This window comes from Anoplopoma fimbria, chromosome 5 (assembly GCF_027596085.1).
Source record: "Anoplopoma fimbria isolate UVic2021 breed Golden Eagle Sablefish chromosome 5, Afim_UVic_2022, whole genome shotgun sequence".
In the NCBI taxonomy this organism is placed as follows: Eukaryota; Metazoa; Chordata; class Actinopteri; order Perciformes; family Anoplopomatidae; genus Anoplopoma; species Anoplopoma fimbria.
Window position 1 is genome coordinate 14,751,923 of NC_072453.1, and position 15,053 is coordinate 14,766,975.

General features: G+C 39.7%; 1 protein-coding gene across 1 annotated transcript; it reads left to right on the top strand.

Annotated features, from left to right (window-relative positions):
* Window positions 1–5,267: 5,267 nt before the first annotated feature.
* adrb1 (adrenoceptor beta 1) lies at window positions 5,268–6,497 on the top strand. The gene has a single exon (XM_054598694.1). It carries the CDS (start codon window positions 5,268–5,270, stop codon window positions 6,495–6,497), a length of 1,230 nt encoding a protein of 409 aa, XP_054454669.1.
* The last annotated feature ends 8,556 nt before the right edge of the window (window positions 6,498–15,053 follow it).

A 15,053-nucleotide genomic window follows, 5' to 3' on the forward strand; every position in this document is an offset into this window, starting at 1 on the left:
TGTGAATTTGTCTTAACGCCAGGTCATGTGTGAGCTGACCTCCGAGGACAGAAGTCATGAAGTCACACACAATAGCTTAACAAAAGCTAGTCGGCGTGTCTAGTGAAGAAAAGCAGACTCGCGTAAGTTTCTTAATCAGCTTAGAGTAATATGTATGTCATGAAAAGTGACAGTGTGATGCCTTTTTACTGCAAGACAATTTTTAAATCACCCTGCACTTTAGTGGTAAGAGGTATCGTAAACATTACAGCCTGTAGGGCTGCAATATAAGCTTTTTTGCTACTTTAGAATACAAAATTAATTGGCTGTAAGGCACCGCCCTACGAAAGCCAAAAACACAATGATAAAAAACGTTATTTAAGGTATAGCGGTTATTAAACTTCTCCAGAGAAAGCACATACTACCACAATTCAAAAACTGTCTAAATGTCACATTTACAAAAGGTCTTTGGAAAGTACTAATGGAAAAATAGTCTCCAATGTTAAGAGGAGTCATGAATTATCAATCAACACACCTGAGGTGAGGGAGGACAATATACTTCAAGGATCACACTGTTCTTAATCAAACAGGAGGAAATAGTGCACTTGTGTAGGTCAGGCTCTGGATACACAGACTACACTTGGTGAAAAAGATCAATTCATTCTTGTTTTTTGGTCTTTTCATGGGATTTGTTGAAAATAGAAATAACATCCTTATTACGATAAATATGATGTTAACTTGTGCTTAATTTCAATGTTTCATAAACTTTTTACATAAACATAACCAAAAGATACTACAGAACTAAAGAAAAACTAAATTTGTCAGTGTCCAAACACAACAGGGTGTAAAGCAACAAATTAGGATGCGTAATGCGTCATGAGACACAGCATTGGGGGCGGCTGTGGCACATGAGGTAGAGCGCTTGTCCCGTAACCACAAGGTTGGTGGTTCAAACCCCTCTACCAGCAACATGCAAGACACCTAACCCCGGGCGCTTCATTGCAGCCCACTGCTCCTCCGGGATGGGTCAAATGCAGAGAAATAATTTCCCCATTGTGGGACTAATAAAGGCTTAATTATTATTATTATTGAGGCCAGACAACCGGATCCTCCACTGTCAAGAACACATCTTCAGTAACTTACAGGCATAAGTTATGATACAATGTATATCAAAATCATTATGGCTGTAAAGTGTCGAGTGGATGAATCCAGAGTAGAGTGCTTTGCTGGATCTTGACAGATTGAACAAATATGGATCAATTACTAAACTGTCTTTAAAGATATAAAAAATATAAGAGGCTGAAATTGGCGAAGAATGATAGAATTAGTTAAAAAGTCATGATAAAGAGAGATAAGCTTTATAAGCTTCTGTCTTATCTCTCCGCCCCCCATCTGTTTCCCGTGCTGTGGATCTGACAGCATCATTAACCCCGTATGCTTCTGGCCGCTGTCTCTGCTGCCACACACACCAGAAACACCATCGGGGAGCATTCTGACACATTTACAAGGATTGAAATGATGAAGCCTTTTTTTACAGGTCAGGGGTGCCATATCCTCTTTTCGCTGCCAGGGACGGCCTGTATGATAATATAACAGACTCAGATTAATTTTAAAGGGAGCAAATCCCTCAAGTAAGCCATGAGGATTCTGTATCTGAGTGATCAGATAAGAGCCCCCATCGGCACACAGCTCCTTTCAACAGCACACTAAAGGCTTTTTAATGCTTTCTCAACTCCTGTTCCTCTTATGACACTCATATGATGCATGAAGCTGACACTGGTTAATTGTTTCTGACCTCTCTGCAATTAGTTATTCCTAAAATATGACCCCTAGTATCATGACTTACCAATTAGTTATTATTATTAAATGTCTAGTGTTTGTGAAGTCTTATGCCAGGGAATGTTCTGCTTTGTTGAAAATTAAGTACAAATTTAGTTGCAGCTGAGCTTATGTTGGCTGGCGTGTTTGTATAAAAGTTAAAAGCATATGGGGTCTAGTGAAGGGGGAAAAAATCACAATTTTTCGCACACTTTTAATTGCAGATGAATGGATTTGCTCTGCATTCTGGCTGAGTGGGCTCCATTAAGATCATATCTGTGTAAGAGATAAAATATTACATTTACAGCTTGTATGACGCAAAAAGAGGTTTTATGATGGAAAAAAAGAGCTGCTGAAAATGTGCACCTAAACACATCATACCAGTTTGTCTGCCTCTGCCTCTCGTGTCCATTCTCACCTCTGCTCAGAAACTCAAGCTCAATCCTTAAACAAGAACGCATCACTTCAGATGATGAAATCAACTTTGACCTTTGGCTCGACGACGGTGTTGACACCTAAGGGCCAAGTCAAGTTTAACCTGCTCTACTTCCCTTTATTTCGGCATGCAAAGCTTGTATGAAGATATGTGGGAGGGAGCTGCTGCTGCTGCTGCTGCTCAGTGTGTCAAGAGCACTTTACTCAGCTTATTTTTGTGAAAGTGAGGGAGCTGGTGCTAAAATATGGAAATATGGAGATACACTTTATAAATGTAGCCTATAAGAGACATAAATCCACCAGCAAGTTAAAAAACTTCCAAGGTTGAAGGGAATGTTTCAGAGTGAACAGCTTTTATAAAAAGAAAAAAAACACTAGTTCTGCTTTAAATCCGTCAGTTCACCCAAATTGCAAGATTTTTTTTCCTCACTTACCAATGGTGGCATCAAGACGTGCATGCAAATAGCTTTGGTTTTATCCCTCTAGATTTCTGCCACCAATGCAGAACAATGAAGGTGAATGGAAGCCTCATCATGGCTTGGGACCATTAAACTTAAGAAGGGCAGTAGAAATGTCAAGGTTACTACACTAAATCCTTCCAAGGCAACTCCCCGACCAAGAAAATAAAGTTTGTAAATTGTATTTCCCACACTTTCTGGAATAAATTGTGGCCAAGAAATACTAAAATTACGCTAAAATTTTGTTTTTTGTAGACCTAAAAGTAGTCAAATTGAAATATGTATTGCCCCTCGAGTTACTCAGCTTATTACACGCAATAATTGTTAGCTTTGTGTATAATGTAACTTCTGTCCAAATTCCAATATTAGCTACGGTCCTAATTTACCAAAGTATTGCACAGTCTATTGTATCTAAGCAACCCAAAAGTTGGTCTTTTAATGACTTATTTTGGATCATTTAAGCTTGTGTACATTTAAGATGTTGAATATTCTTGCTGAGATATAACACACTATTGCTGTTTTTGGGGGTTTCTGAGCATTGGTGTTTTTTTCAAGTGTAAGTGTTAGTTATAAAAAGCAAAATGGTTGTTGAAACAGCACTAAGCTGACCTTCCTGGACGAGTGTTTGAAAATCTGCATTTCTCAGAAACCCCTAGACGAGGCCTTATTATTATTATTATTATTTCAGCCTCCTCATATCTCAGTAAAATAATGTCTGCTCCCAACATGGAGGTGGCTGTGAGTGTCTGAGGTATAGATCCAACAGTCGGGCTTGTTACGTTGGGTCATTTGTGTCACAGCCTCGGGCGCTGTGTCGTCGGGGTTCATGAACAGGCATGCTAATCGGCACACACACACACACACACACACACACACACACAAACAAACAACAACAAAGAGGTGCTTCATTTTTGTGTGCAGTCTGTGTGTCAAGGGGCCAGTGCAAACAGATCAAGATGTCTTTCCTTGTGCTCATTTTTTTAAAGTCTTGTCTTTCAGCTGTAATCTCAGAAAGGCTGTCACACACAGGCTGCTGTCATTTCCAAATGATCTCCCTCACTGCTTGAAGATTAATATTTAAATAAGTGACAGTAAAATGTTATATTTAAAATATTTTATTGTTATCTGGTGAGCTCAATTAAGCAGAATAAGCACTGTGCCACACACATGACCTTCTTTCAGAGTTTTGCTTTAATGGGACCACATTCTTGTGTTTCATTGTTTTTGTTTGTTCATAAGGCCATGCCTGTTCCTCAGGCTCACCGGCTAATTACTGAATGTACTTAACTGTTCAGTTTTTTGATATCGGATGAAAACAAAGACACCTCTGACTCTTCACTCTTTTAGTTGATAAATCATCTTAATGTGCGGTTACATGGATAATAATGACCTGGAACTGCCCTGGATACCCTGGATACCCTGGATACCCTGGCTGTTGGACAAACCCTGTTTTATAATTGTGATAATCGTGTAACGCTGTGAATCAGGGAGCAGATCCGTGGTTGGGCCTGCCCTCAAAGCTTTGGAATGTATTTTTTTTGTGATAAAAATATAAAATGGACAAGTGGAAAAACAAATCTTGTTTGTGATGGCAAGTGGAGAAGCAAAATCCCAGTAGAACTTAATATTATGGTGGTCTTTGGATCTCCACATCTGCCTTCTCATGATCCCAAGGCAGATTTTTAGAACCATAACAGTCACGGGGCAGTCTTGGGTAGGATACTGTTGCCAAAAAATTGTCCTCCTCTTGCTCAATGAAAGTGTGGTTAAGTCACTAGTTCATGCGCCTTATCTTAAAAAGGATAAGATAAGATAAGATAAGATAATCCTTTATTAGTCCCGCAGTGGGGAAATTTGCAGGCTTACAGCAGCATAGAGTAAAGTGCACACAAGAGACATAGTAGAAGAAGACAAGATAAAAAATAAAAAAAAAAATAAAAAATAAAAAAAAAAATAAAATAAAACAAGTATTATAAATAAGCAATAAAAAAACAGTAGAAAAACAACAATAACTGAAATATTATATATACAGACAGAAACTATTATACCTATTGTATTGCACAGTGTATTAAGATAAGATAAGATAATAATCCTTTATTAGTCCCGCAGCGGGGAAATTTGCAGAAAAGTGCACACAAGAGACATAGTAGAAGAAGACAAGATAAAAAATAAAAAATGAAAATAAAAAAAACAAGTATTATAAATAAGCAATAAAAAAAAAAATCCTTTATTAGTCAGTAGAAAAACAACAATAACTGAAATATTATATTTACAGACAGAGAAAAAAACCACAACTATTTTAACTTTTTTAACTATTATTGCACAGTGTAATAAAAAAGACATGATGAAGTGGGAGTGAATGTATAATTATTGATTCCTCAACTTCACTGAAGCTGCGTTGATTGGTCCTGAGGAGCAGTGATGTCACTGGTGAGGGAGAGAGAGAGAGAGAGAGAGAGAGAGAGAGAGAGAGAGAGAGAGAGAGAGAGAGAGAGAGGAACTCCAGATGGAGTTTGGTGTGCGTCGGGAGTAGACACACTGTGGACCGGCTGCCTGGATGAACTCGACCTGCTCGTCATGGGGGACGGTGGCGCGTCCTGGCCGGTGAGTCTCCAGAATGGCACCGGTGCGTCGGACTACTCCTCCTCCTCATCCTCCTCATCCTCATCCTCCTCATCCTCCTCCTCATCCTCAGTGTCCGAGCAGTGGATGGTGGGGATGAGCGTATTGATGACTCTGATCGTCCTGGGCATCGTGTTCGGCAACATCCTGGTCATAGTGGCCATCGCCAAGACGCAGCGTCTGCAGACCCTCACCAATGTCTTCATCGTGTCTCTGGCCAGTGCGGACCTCATCATGGGGCTGCTGGTGGTGCCTTTCGGTGCCGCACTGGAGGTACGAGGCTCTTGGATGTACGGCAGCTTTTTCTGCGAGTTCTGGATCTCCGTGGACGTCCTGTGCGTCACGGCCAGCATCGAGACCCTGTGCGTAATCGCCATAGACAGGTACGTGGCCATCACGTCTCCTTTCCGCTACCAAAGCTTGCTGACCAAAGCCCGAGCCAAAACGGTGGTGTGCGTCGTGTGGGCCATCTCCGCACTGGTGTCCTTCCTCCCCATCCTCATGCACTGGTCCCGGGACAGCGTGGACACCGCCTGCTACAACGACCCAGAGTGTTGCGATTTTGTCACCAACAGAGCATATGCCATCTCCTCCTCCATCATCTCCTTCTACATCCCTCTGCTGGTGATGCTATTCGTTTACGCACGGGTGTACAGAGAGGCCAAAAAGCAGCTGAGGAAGATCGACAAGTGCGAGGGCAGGTTTCACAACACCTTCACCGGATTGACCTCTAAGGTCAAGAAGAGGCCGTCCAAGATCCTGGCTCTCCGGGAGCAGAAGGCTCTGAAGACGCTGGGGATCATCATGGGGACGTTCACTCTGTGCTGGCTGCCTTTCTTTATAGTCAACGTGGTGCGGGTGTTTAGTGCAGAGGTGGTGGACAAGAACCTGTTCGTGTTCCTGAACTGGCTTGGGTACGTGAACTCTGCCTTCAACCCCATCATCTACTGCCGGAGCCCGGACTTCAGGAAGGCTTTCAAGAGGCTGCTGCTGTGCTGCCCGAGGCAAGCCGACCGCAGGCTGCACATCAGCTCCTGCGACCTGTCCAGGTACTCCGGCGGGTTCGTGTCGGCTCTGGAGCCCGGCACGCTGGGGCTGTGGTCGGATTGCGCAGTTGTGTTGGACAACAGCGACAGCAGCCTGGTGACGACCGCAAAGCTGTCGCACTCTGAATCACAGCTGTGAAGGTGGATTACAGTCTGGAGAAGGATGGTGACAACAGACTACTCCTTGTTGGGGTAGGGGGGTGAAAGGTGTGCGTAATAGCAGCACCCTAAGAATCATAGAAGTCAAAAGGTCAGGCCAAATCACCTGTATTGTATTTAAAAGCCATATTTAAAAATAACAAAAAAAGGGAGCAGGGCCAATGTTCTTTCCAAATCTCACACAGCAGTTCAGTGATTAAGATTATCCAATATGAAAATAATAACCCTAATATTTAAGTCGATCCAATAAAGCATAATCGGTGCTGCATTTCCCATCTAAACAGGATTTAGTGAATTGTCACTCCTTTCAAAGCGTACACGTTTTAATCCTGATGTGTTTTTTTTATCATCAGGTGTTTAGTGTACATTGATGCAGATCATTTTTTAAAGAGCAGTGGGTGCCTTTAAATTAACCCTGGGTTCTCCATAGGTGAAAATGTATTCTTATAAGCTGATTGTTATTTAAACAGAGGGGACATGAGCGAGGCATGTGTCGGAGTTACTGTACTAGAGTCATGTCGTGCTCACGATGTGTTTTTACCTCACAGCTATCGGCAAGTGCAATTTGTACAACAGGTATTTGTTTATATTAAACATTGATGTAACATATGTATTTATTCCGCGCTGTCTTTTACAACTCAACAAGTGGATGTGGGACTGATTCCCACACCCTTTGTACATATTGTATTATGGTGTTACAGTACTGATGTGAGGATTTTTGAGCCTCTCTCTTTGTCTTTCTCATTTAAGCTTAACATGCTATTGTGAGGTGGCGTGTTGACTCCTGTGAAATAAAAGGACGTTTCATTGTTAATTACTGTTTGAGCTTTATTTGGAATGTCACTCTATTGGTGGACTAGAACCTGATTGGCCTCGTTGGAGAGATGAGCCATGGGAATCAGATTTTAAAACAATGGATTTTATACACATTCAGGCACAGTGGGTTAATGTGGTTATGCATTAAGTGTTAACATGTTTACTTTATTCAAAACTGTGCCCTGATCAAGGTTTATACAGCTCAATGCAACACAGGCATTGGAGTTTAAAATCAAACACTGAAACAATTATTTATATCAATTAAAATGTTAAAGCATTGTTGCTAATTCACATTCAAATGTACATTGTACTATTAGAAGAATTAATTGGTGTTACTGTAAACTGCATTTTACCCGGTTTAATTTGTTTTTACACAACCTAAAGAATTGTGTGATTTTTAACACTATTTAAAACTTGAAAGATGTACTCTGGCGATCCAGTATTGCACTTCCATAAATTTAGGGGACTCATAAGATAAGTGTTATATTAAATAAATAAAAAAAGATCCAAATGTGTGCAGCGGGGCAAATAGCCTGACTAATAGTCCCTGGAATGGGTTGTTCCTAAAGAACACTAACTCCTACATTCACTAATGCATCTCAAAGGCATCAGACCCTGCCTGCCTCCTGAGTCCCACTTCTCAGGTCTGTATCACAGATTTTCTGTAAATAACCCTAATTATGTAATAGTGATGTCATCAGAGGTGATTTGTCAGAGATTCCTATACAACCCCAAAAAACATCATTTAACTGGTTTCACAGATTAAACAGTACAGTAGGTTTGGAACTGGAACATTTTTATATGAATATTTGTCAAATAGGCCCGAATGTTTTCTTAAAAACTCACACCCGCATACAGTCTCATGCTTGAGCCCCTTGAGTGTGCTGTTAGATTGTTCATGGAGAAAATGTTTTTTAACATTGCAGCTGATATGATGTGACCCCAAGACAGATTTCCAGTTCTTTCATTAGGGAATGTTAATTAGCCCTGAAACTGTACGTCTTAAAAACACACAAGCATGACATGCTCAGCTAATGGGGCTCTCCCAGAAGGGCAGAGTCGTACATTTAAATTAGACCAGTAAAAAACTCAATGAGACTAAACTCAGCTGCTTTGGCCAATGAAAGTCGTTTAGATATGATTGGCTTGACTAATACATGTGAATGAGACCCAGCTTTTAGAAAAACATAATAACAGCAGTGCAGACATTATCTTTGATGGCCTACTGGCAAAGACCCACTTCATTATTAAGCATTCGTTTGTTTGGCAGGAAGTTTGTGTTTGGGCAGATTAGCAGTGGGCTCACAGATGGAGGAGCTAATCAGCAGCTTTAAGAGTAATTGTTCCAAATTGCATGTGAATCAGTGGGCATTTTGGCCGCTCAAGTCAAAGTACATTAACTGATATCACAGTGACCTCCGCGGTATCAGAGGTCACTGTTGGTAAACACAGAGTCATCGCTAAATAACATTCTTATACCTAATCAACTATATTCAATTTGACGATATTCAAAATATTGAATATGTATTTATTGTCTGTGGATGCAGAAATGTTGCAGAATACACTTATTTGTTTTTGCCTAGAATTAGGTAAGATTAATACTCATTTCCTCATCTAACTCTCGGCAAGACAGCGAATAAAAGCATTTCCCAAAATATGAAACTGTTCCTTTAAATACATTGTATATTCTGCTGGTCAAACTCTGCCAAATATACATTCATTGTTGCTGGACCATTGGGATATTTTACAAGACCCGGTGCAACTCAAGCTGCAATCATTCCCGCTGAAATTTTCACATTCCCAGCCGTTAATGCACCCATAATCTAATTCAAACACGGTTTCACAGCAGAATGAAGTCCGACATTTTCCTCGACCTCCCAAATCACCACATCCACACTGCGCCGAGACTTTAAAGAAGCTCTTTCAGATCCCCTCAGGCAACAGGTGCGAGGTTTCATTCAGTTATTAGATGGACTCAACCTCCTGTCGTCCAGATTATGAATATTGTCTCTGCCAACCGTCGCCTACTGCCATCTGACCATAGCAAACATCATAATCATCAAAGAGAATGTAAAAAAATGAAGACTATGACACTTCTTTGTGAATTGGTAATAATCTCCTTTCCCCAAGGCTACTCAAATTAATGCAGAGACACTCATGCTTCAAACATATTTTTAAATAGACAACTCTTTAAATAAAAAATTGCATTACTCAAATACTATGTACAAAAACAATACTGTAAATCAAAGTTAGTTAAAGAGGACTTACATAGCATGTGCCACTGGTCGAGCTCCTGTGGGGCCCAAACAAAAGAGAACAGAGATGAGCGATTCTGCTAATTGCAGCAGAGATAAAAACATGATTTTGTTAAATGCTCTGTCATTTTCATCAGGAGGAGGTTGGAGGGGAGGTTGTTCCAAGGTTCGAAGTAAGAAAGACATTGATTACTGAAAAACAGAAATGTCAGCACCTGGATATTATTATTGCTGATTTCTAATGTTTATGACCTTATCACATCCCAACTGATTTGCTAAATATATGCAACATGAGCTCAAAAGTGCACCGTTTTGCACAGCTTTTCAATGAGTTCAAGTCCCTTGTTTGTTGACATCAAAAGTAATTGAAGTATACTTGTATGTATGTATGTATGTATGTATGTATGTATGTATATATATATATATATATATATATATATATATATATATATATATATATATACAGTACCAGTCAAAAGTTTGGACACACCTTCTCATTACTACTTTGAAGAATCTAAAATATAAAACATATTCTGGTTTGTTGAGCATTTGTTTGTTTACCACATAATTCCATAAGTGTTCCTTCATAGTTTGGATGTCTTCAATATTAATCTACAATGTAGAAAATAAAAAAAAAAAAAAAATAAATAAAGAAAAACCATTGAATGAGAAGGTGTGTCCAAACTTTTGACTAGTACTGTATATATATATATATATATATATATATATATATATATATATATATATATATATATAACTCAAACCCAAGTGATGGTATGAGTGGCCAATTTGAGATAACTTTTGTTAGTAGGAAGAACAATTTCTTATTTATGAATGTAGCTAAATGACAAGCATGGACTTGTGGAGACTCAGCAGCTGGCACACAAATATGATGCCAATCATTGATAAAACTGAACTTCCATTGGCTAATAAATGCCTTGTAACCCTGTAAGATAAATCCTGCTGCGATTGTCGAGATGCAGGGCCAAAAGCAGGTGCTACGCTTCATGTGTCCATCTGTTTGGATTCCCATGTGAACTTGGCGCTCAGCGGTCTCCATCTGCCGTGCTTTGGCTTGCTTTGACTGTTGCTCATGTAGCATAAAGATCGGGGCAAATATGGACAGTCGGATTCAGTATTTGTGTTCATCTTTTATGATGTAAATGAATGTTTCACTTAAAGGAGTATAAACTATGAAACTGAGCCATCATGACTTACTAACTCCTTTAAAAAACATTTGCAATGGATGTAACAAAGTAGACAAAAGCATTTTCTCATTGGCTCACTGGTTTTTAACTCCAAATTCGATACGTTTGGCTCAGTCAGAACATAGAAGCATTGTGGCTGCAGAAACCTACTCTGACTTTCTTTCTTAATTGTACCTGGGGGTGCCACCGTCAAGGGTCTTGACCTTTAAAACAAGCTGATGATTCAGCGTCTGATGGTCCAGGAGTCATTCTTGAAACCTTGAGATTATGTGTAGCAGAAATGGTTCATTAATAGAATAGTTTGACATTTCTTTGTGAGAGTCAAATGAACAGGTACCACTCACATATTTGCGTGTTAAGATACAGCTAGCCTGGCTCTGCTCAAAGGCAACTAAATCCTCCTACTGTACCAGCAAATACAAATCTCACTAATGAATGTTGGTTATTTTTTAACCTTTGGACAGAGCCAGACTAGCTATTTCCCAATGTTTTCAGTCTTTATGCTAAGCTTATATCTCACCACCATAATAATACATGCAAGCGTTTTGAGACACAGATGTTAGCAGTTTGGTCTCTTTGCATCCTTCTGAATGCCTCTTTCTTTTACATAATAATGTTTACAGCACTAGCTGGATTTTAACAATGACATTGAGGTATAAGAAGTTGACTTGCACACACACGATAAGGGATTCACAGTGTGTTCAAAGCCCTCCCGAGAGGCCCAGGAGTCCAAAACCGGGAGCAGTGCCCTTTTGCAGCCACACCAACTGACATTTGACATCTAACAGTAAAGGCACACTGTGTGGAAAACATGGCAGCGGTGCATTATGTACCCTGTACGTTCAGACTGGGCCGTCCAGGAGCACAGAGCAAAGGTATACAACATGTGTGGTGCAAGATACAAGTTTGGAAGCATTTCAATTACATCTTGATGAGCCGGCGGCTAATGGCTAACGTTGCTAGCAGCTCTAACAGAGTAAATTATGGCAAATGTGACGACAGTGTTCACCTGATGGGGAAACGGATGCTATGCTTTTGCAGAAACACTGTCGGCCATGACAGCGTTTTCAGCTGTAACCGTCGTGTATTAGAGCAATGCAAAGCAGCGGTTGCGTACTAGCCAGTGAGGCTACCATGTGGGGCGAGCTCACCTGCACAAACATTACATTACATTACATAACATTACAGTCATTTAGCAGACGCTTTTATCCAAAGCGACTTACAGGAAGTGTATTCAACATAGGTATTCAAGAGAACTACTAGTCACCAGAAGTCATAAGTGCATCTCCTTTCTTAAACAAGCATCTTAAAGCATAAACCAGAGCAAAAGTATAGTGCAGAGGCAAAATACTACGAAAACAATAATTGCAACAGACTAATACGAATATAATGAGTGCTACAAACTACTACGAATACAATAAGTGCAACAACTAATACGAATACAATAAGTGCTACGAGGAAGGCTCAGGGTAGTACTTCTTGAAGAGGTGAGTTTTCAGCCTGCGCCGAAAGATGGGCAGCGACTCTGCTGTCCTGACGTCGGTGGGGAGTTCATTGCAAACATGCAATTAAAGCGCGTGCAGACAGCCCGCTACTTTAACAACGCAAGGAGAGGCCCAGATAACAACACACACAGAGAGAGAGAGGGCGACTTCATTCTCTGTCCAGGTAGACGTCACTCCTTTATAACTTTACAGAGCCAATAGTTGTTTACTATTTTAATAATGTCCAGAATGTTAAACACAGCTCATTTACAGTATTAAAAATAAAAGTGCTCATTCTGTAAAAAAAATAATAAAAGAATTCCCCTGTAACTGTATATGTTATTGTATATAATATTATAGATTTTTTTTTTTAGGGATGCATCAATTCTTAACTAGCATTTTCCTTTAGTAGATGATCAAAGTGGAGTTAGTTCTAACTACATTATATACAGTTAGGTAGTTTAGTCCAATGTGTTTTAACATAGCGGTCAGGTTCCCTCCAAAAGGACACATGGTAAATATGAGGGATCATTAAAATTATTGGGAGAGGACATAAAGTTTTGTTAAACAATTCTTTACATTTTCCTTTTTAATGGACATTTCTCTTAACCTTGATTATTTTGGAATGGGGATATAGAAACAGCTTTTATGGAAGGGCTCACAAGCTAAAATCTTATTTTCTGTCACATCTTAACCTGAATAATAACTGTATAAAGATACAGTCAGTAAATAAATGTATTTGTGTAAAAAAAAAAGAAATATTTCCCACTGAAATGTAGAGGAATAGAAGTACAAAATACCATTAAATGGAAATACTGAAGTAAAGCACAGTACTAGAACAAATAAACTTGGTTACTTTCCACCACTGCAGAGCAATGAAACTTAACAGCAGCTTGTTTAAAGGCCTTCATCGCTCTCAAGGCCGAGCTGCTACCATTCCTGCTGACTCTTGTGCTAAGCACTGATCCGAGCCTTAGACTCTACTCTCGTCTGCCCCCTGCATGAAGATATAGTGAGTTCTGGTTTAAACATGAAACAAAAAACATTTCATTCATAAATCCATTCACTAAATTTACCCTGCCTAAACCTGCAGCACATTTCATTAATCACAAATTTGAATTAACATGTCAGAAAATCAGTTTGTTACAGACCTGCTGGAGAAAATGACCCCCCTCTCGATTTCCATCTTAGAGGTTGAAGTGAAGCGTCAGAAGAGGCCGAGCAGGAGAGTGGCATACAATCAAAGCATTACTGAGACGTTCTACACTCATGAGTGCTGATTTTTCTAATGGTATCTAATGACAGACTAGACGGATACATGAATATTCCCAATTTAAACGGTCTATTTTTGTACACAGAATGACAAAACACTGAAGTTAAAAGACAAGTGGACTTCAATTATACTCATTATAGAGACCCATTCATATTCAGATCATTTTATCTTAATGTTGCAGCTGTAGCGGTGCCTGTGTTGGGAGGAAATGTAGTAAACAAAAATAGAATGACAAGGACAGGACAGGCTTATTATCGCTGCACCTTGAAAGCTGCTGCTATGGTTGCTGCTGTGTCTTGAGGACACAGGCGATGCTTTCTGAATTCAAGGGTGGTCATCTAAGCTGATAGGAGAATCCTTTGTCGCCGGGCTAAAAATAGCCCGACAGTAACCATTGGTCTGAATTGGATATTTGAACCTGCCGTGTGCGGCTTCGCCTGAGGTGAAAATGGGAAACATCACCCATACGTGACGAGAATGTCCAAGGAATCAAATGTCTTATTTTCCTGCTGAACTATTTATTATTTTATGACAGGTGCCATCAGTTGGTCTGTTGGTGGTTTTTTTATTTATTTATTCTGCACTGGTGCATGCGTGGGAAAGAGTAAGCTCATGCATGATGTTCAATTTTGATGTGTGTGCAGATTGACAGGGTGACTAAGGATATTGTTCAACCAAACTATGACTTTGCTCCAAAAGACAAGATATGGAGACAGCACAAAATTCTCCATGTGAACTAAAGCTGTAACGCAAAGAATAAAAACATTGAAAGTAGTACTCCACCAAATTAACATTGCACAACAATCACATTGTTTTTTTCCCCCCATTCATTCTTCTTCCTTGTCAAAACCTGGTGCCTACATTACCCACAATGAGGATGGAATAACTCCACAGAAACAAATTCATTTTCAAACAGCCACTAAAAGCTTCATGCACACATTTCTTCCCAGTAGTACTTCTCATGACATTCTCTAATTAACTAGTTCCAGCTTCCCAAATGTGAGAATTTGCATTTTTTTTTATTTGTCTTATGCAATATGACAAATGAATATCGCTGGGTTTCGGTCTGTTGGTCAAACAAAATAAGCAATTTAAAACCAGACCTTGCGCTTCAGGAAAATGTGATAGGCATTTTCACTATTTTCTAAAATTCTGTATAGAACAATAAACAATTTGTAGATAATTAACAATGACAAACCATTAACTGCAACCCTAATATAAACCGTTACTTCTGAATGGATGTTTTAATTCTTCTAACTCCATTTCCCTTGATAAACTAGGTCAGCTACACAAGAATGATTGCCTTCATTGACACTAAAATTCGCCCTCGACTTGTTTTGCATATTGGGAGTATTCCCATACAGTATGGTTTTAAATCATCGGAGAGGCTGCCTGCTTTGACTGACAGTGGTGCAGTGGTGTGCGTGACCTCCAGCACGGCTGACACAGCTGCTTTTGAAGTGGGACCTACAGTTGCATGCCTCATAGAGTCAGAGTGTG

Bases quoted from the DNA above. Each gene is read 5' to 3' on its own strand.
- adrb1 (XM_054598694.1), top strand. From the start codon at position 5,268: ATGGGGGACGGTGGCGCGTCCTGGCCGGTGAGTCTCCAGAATGGCACC.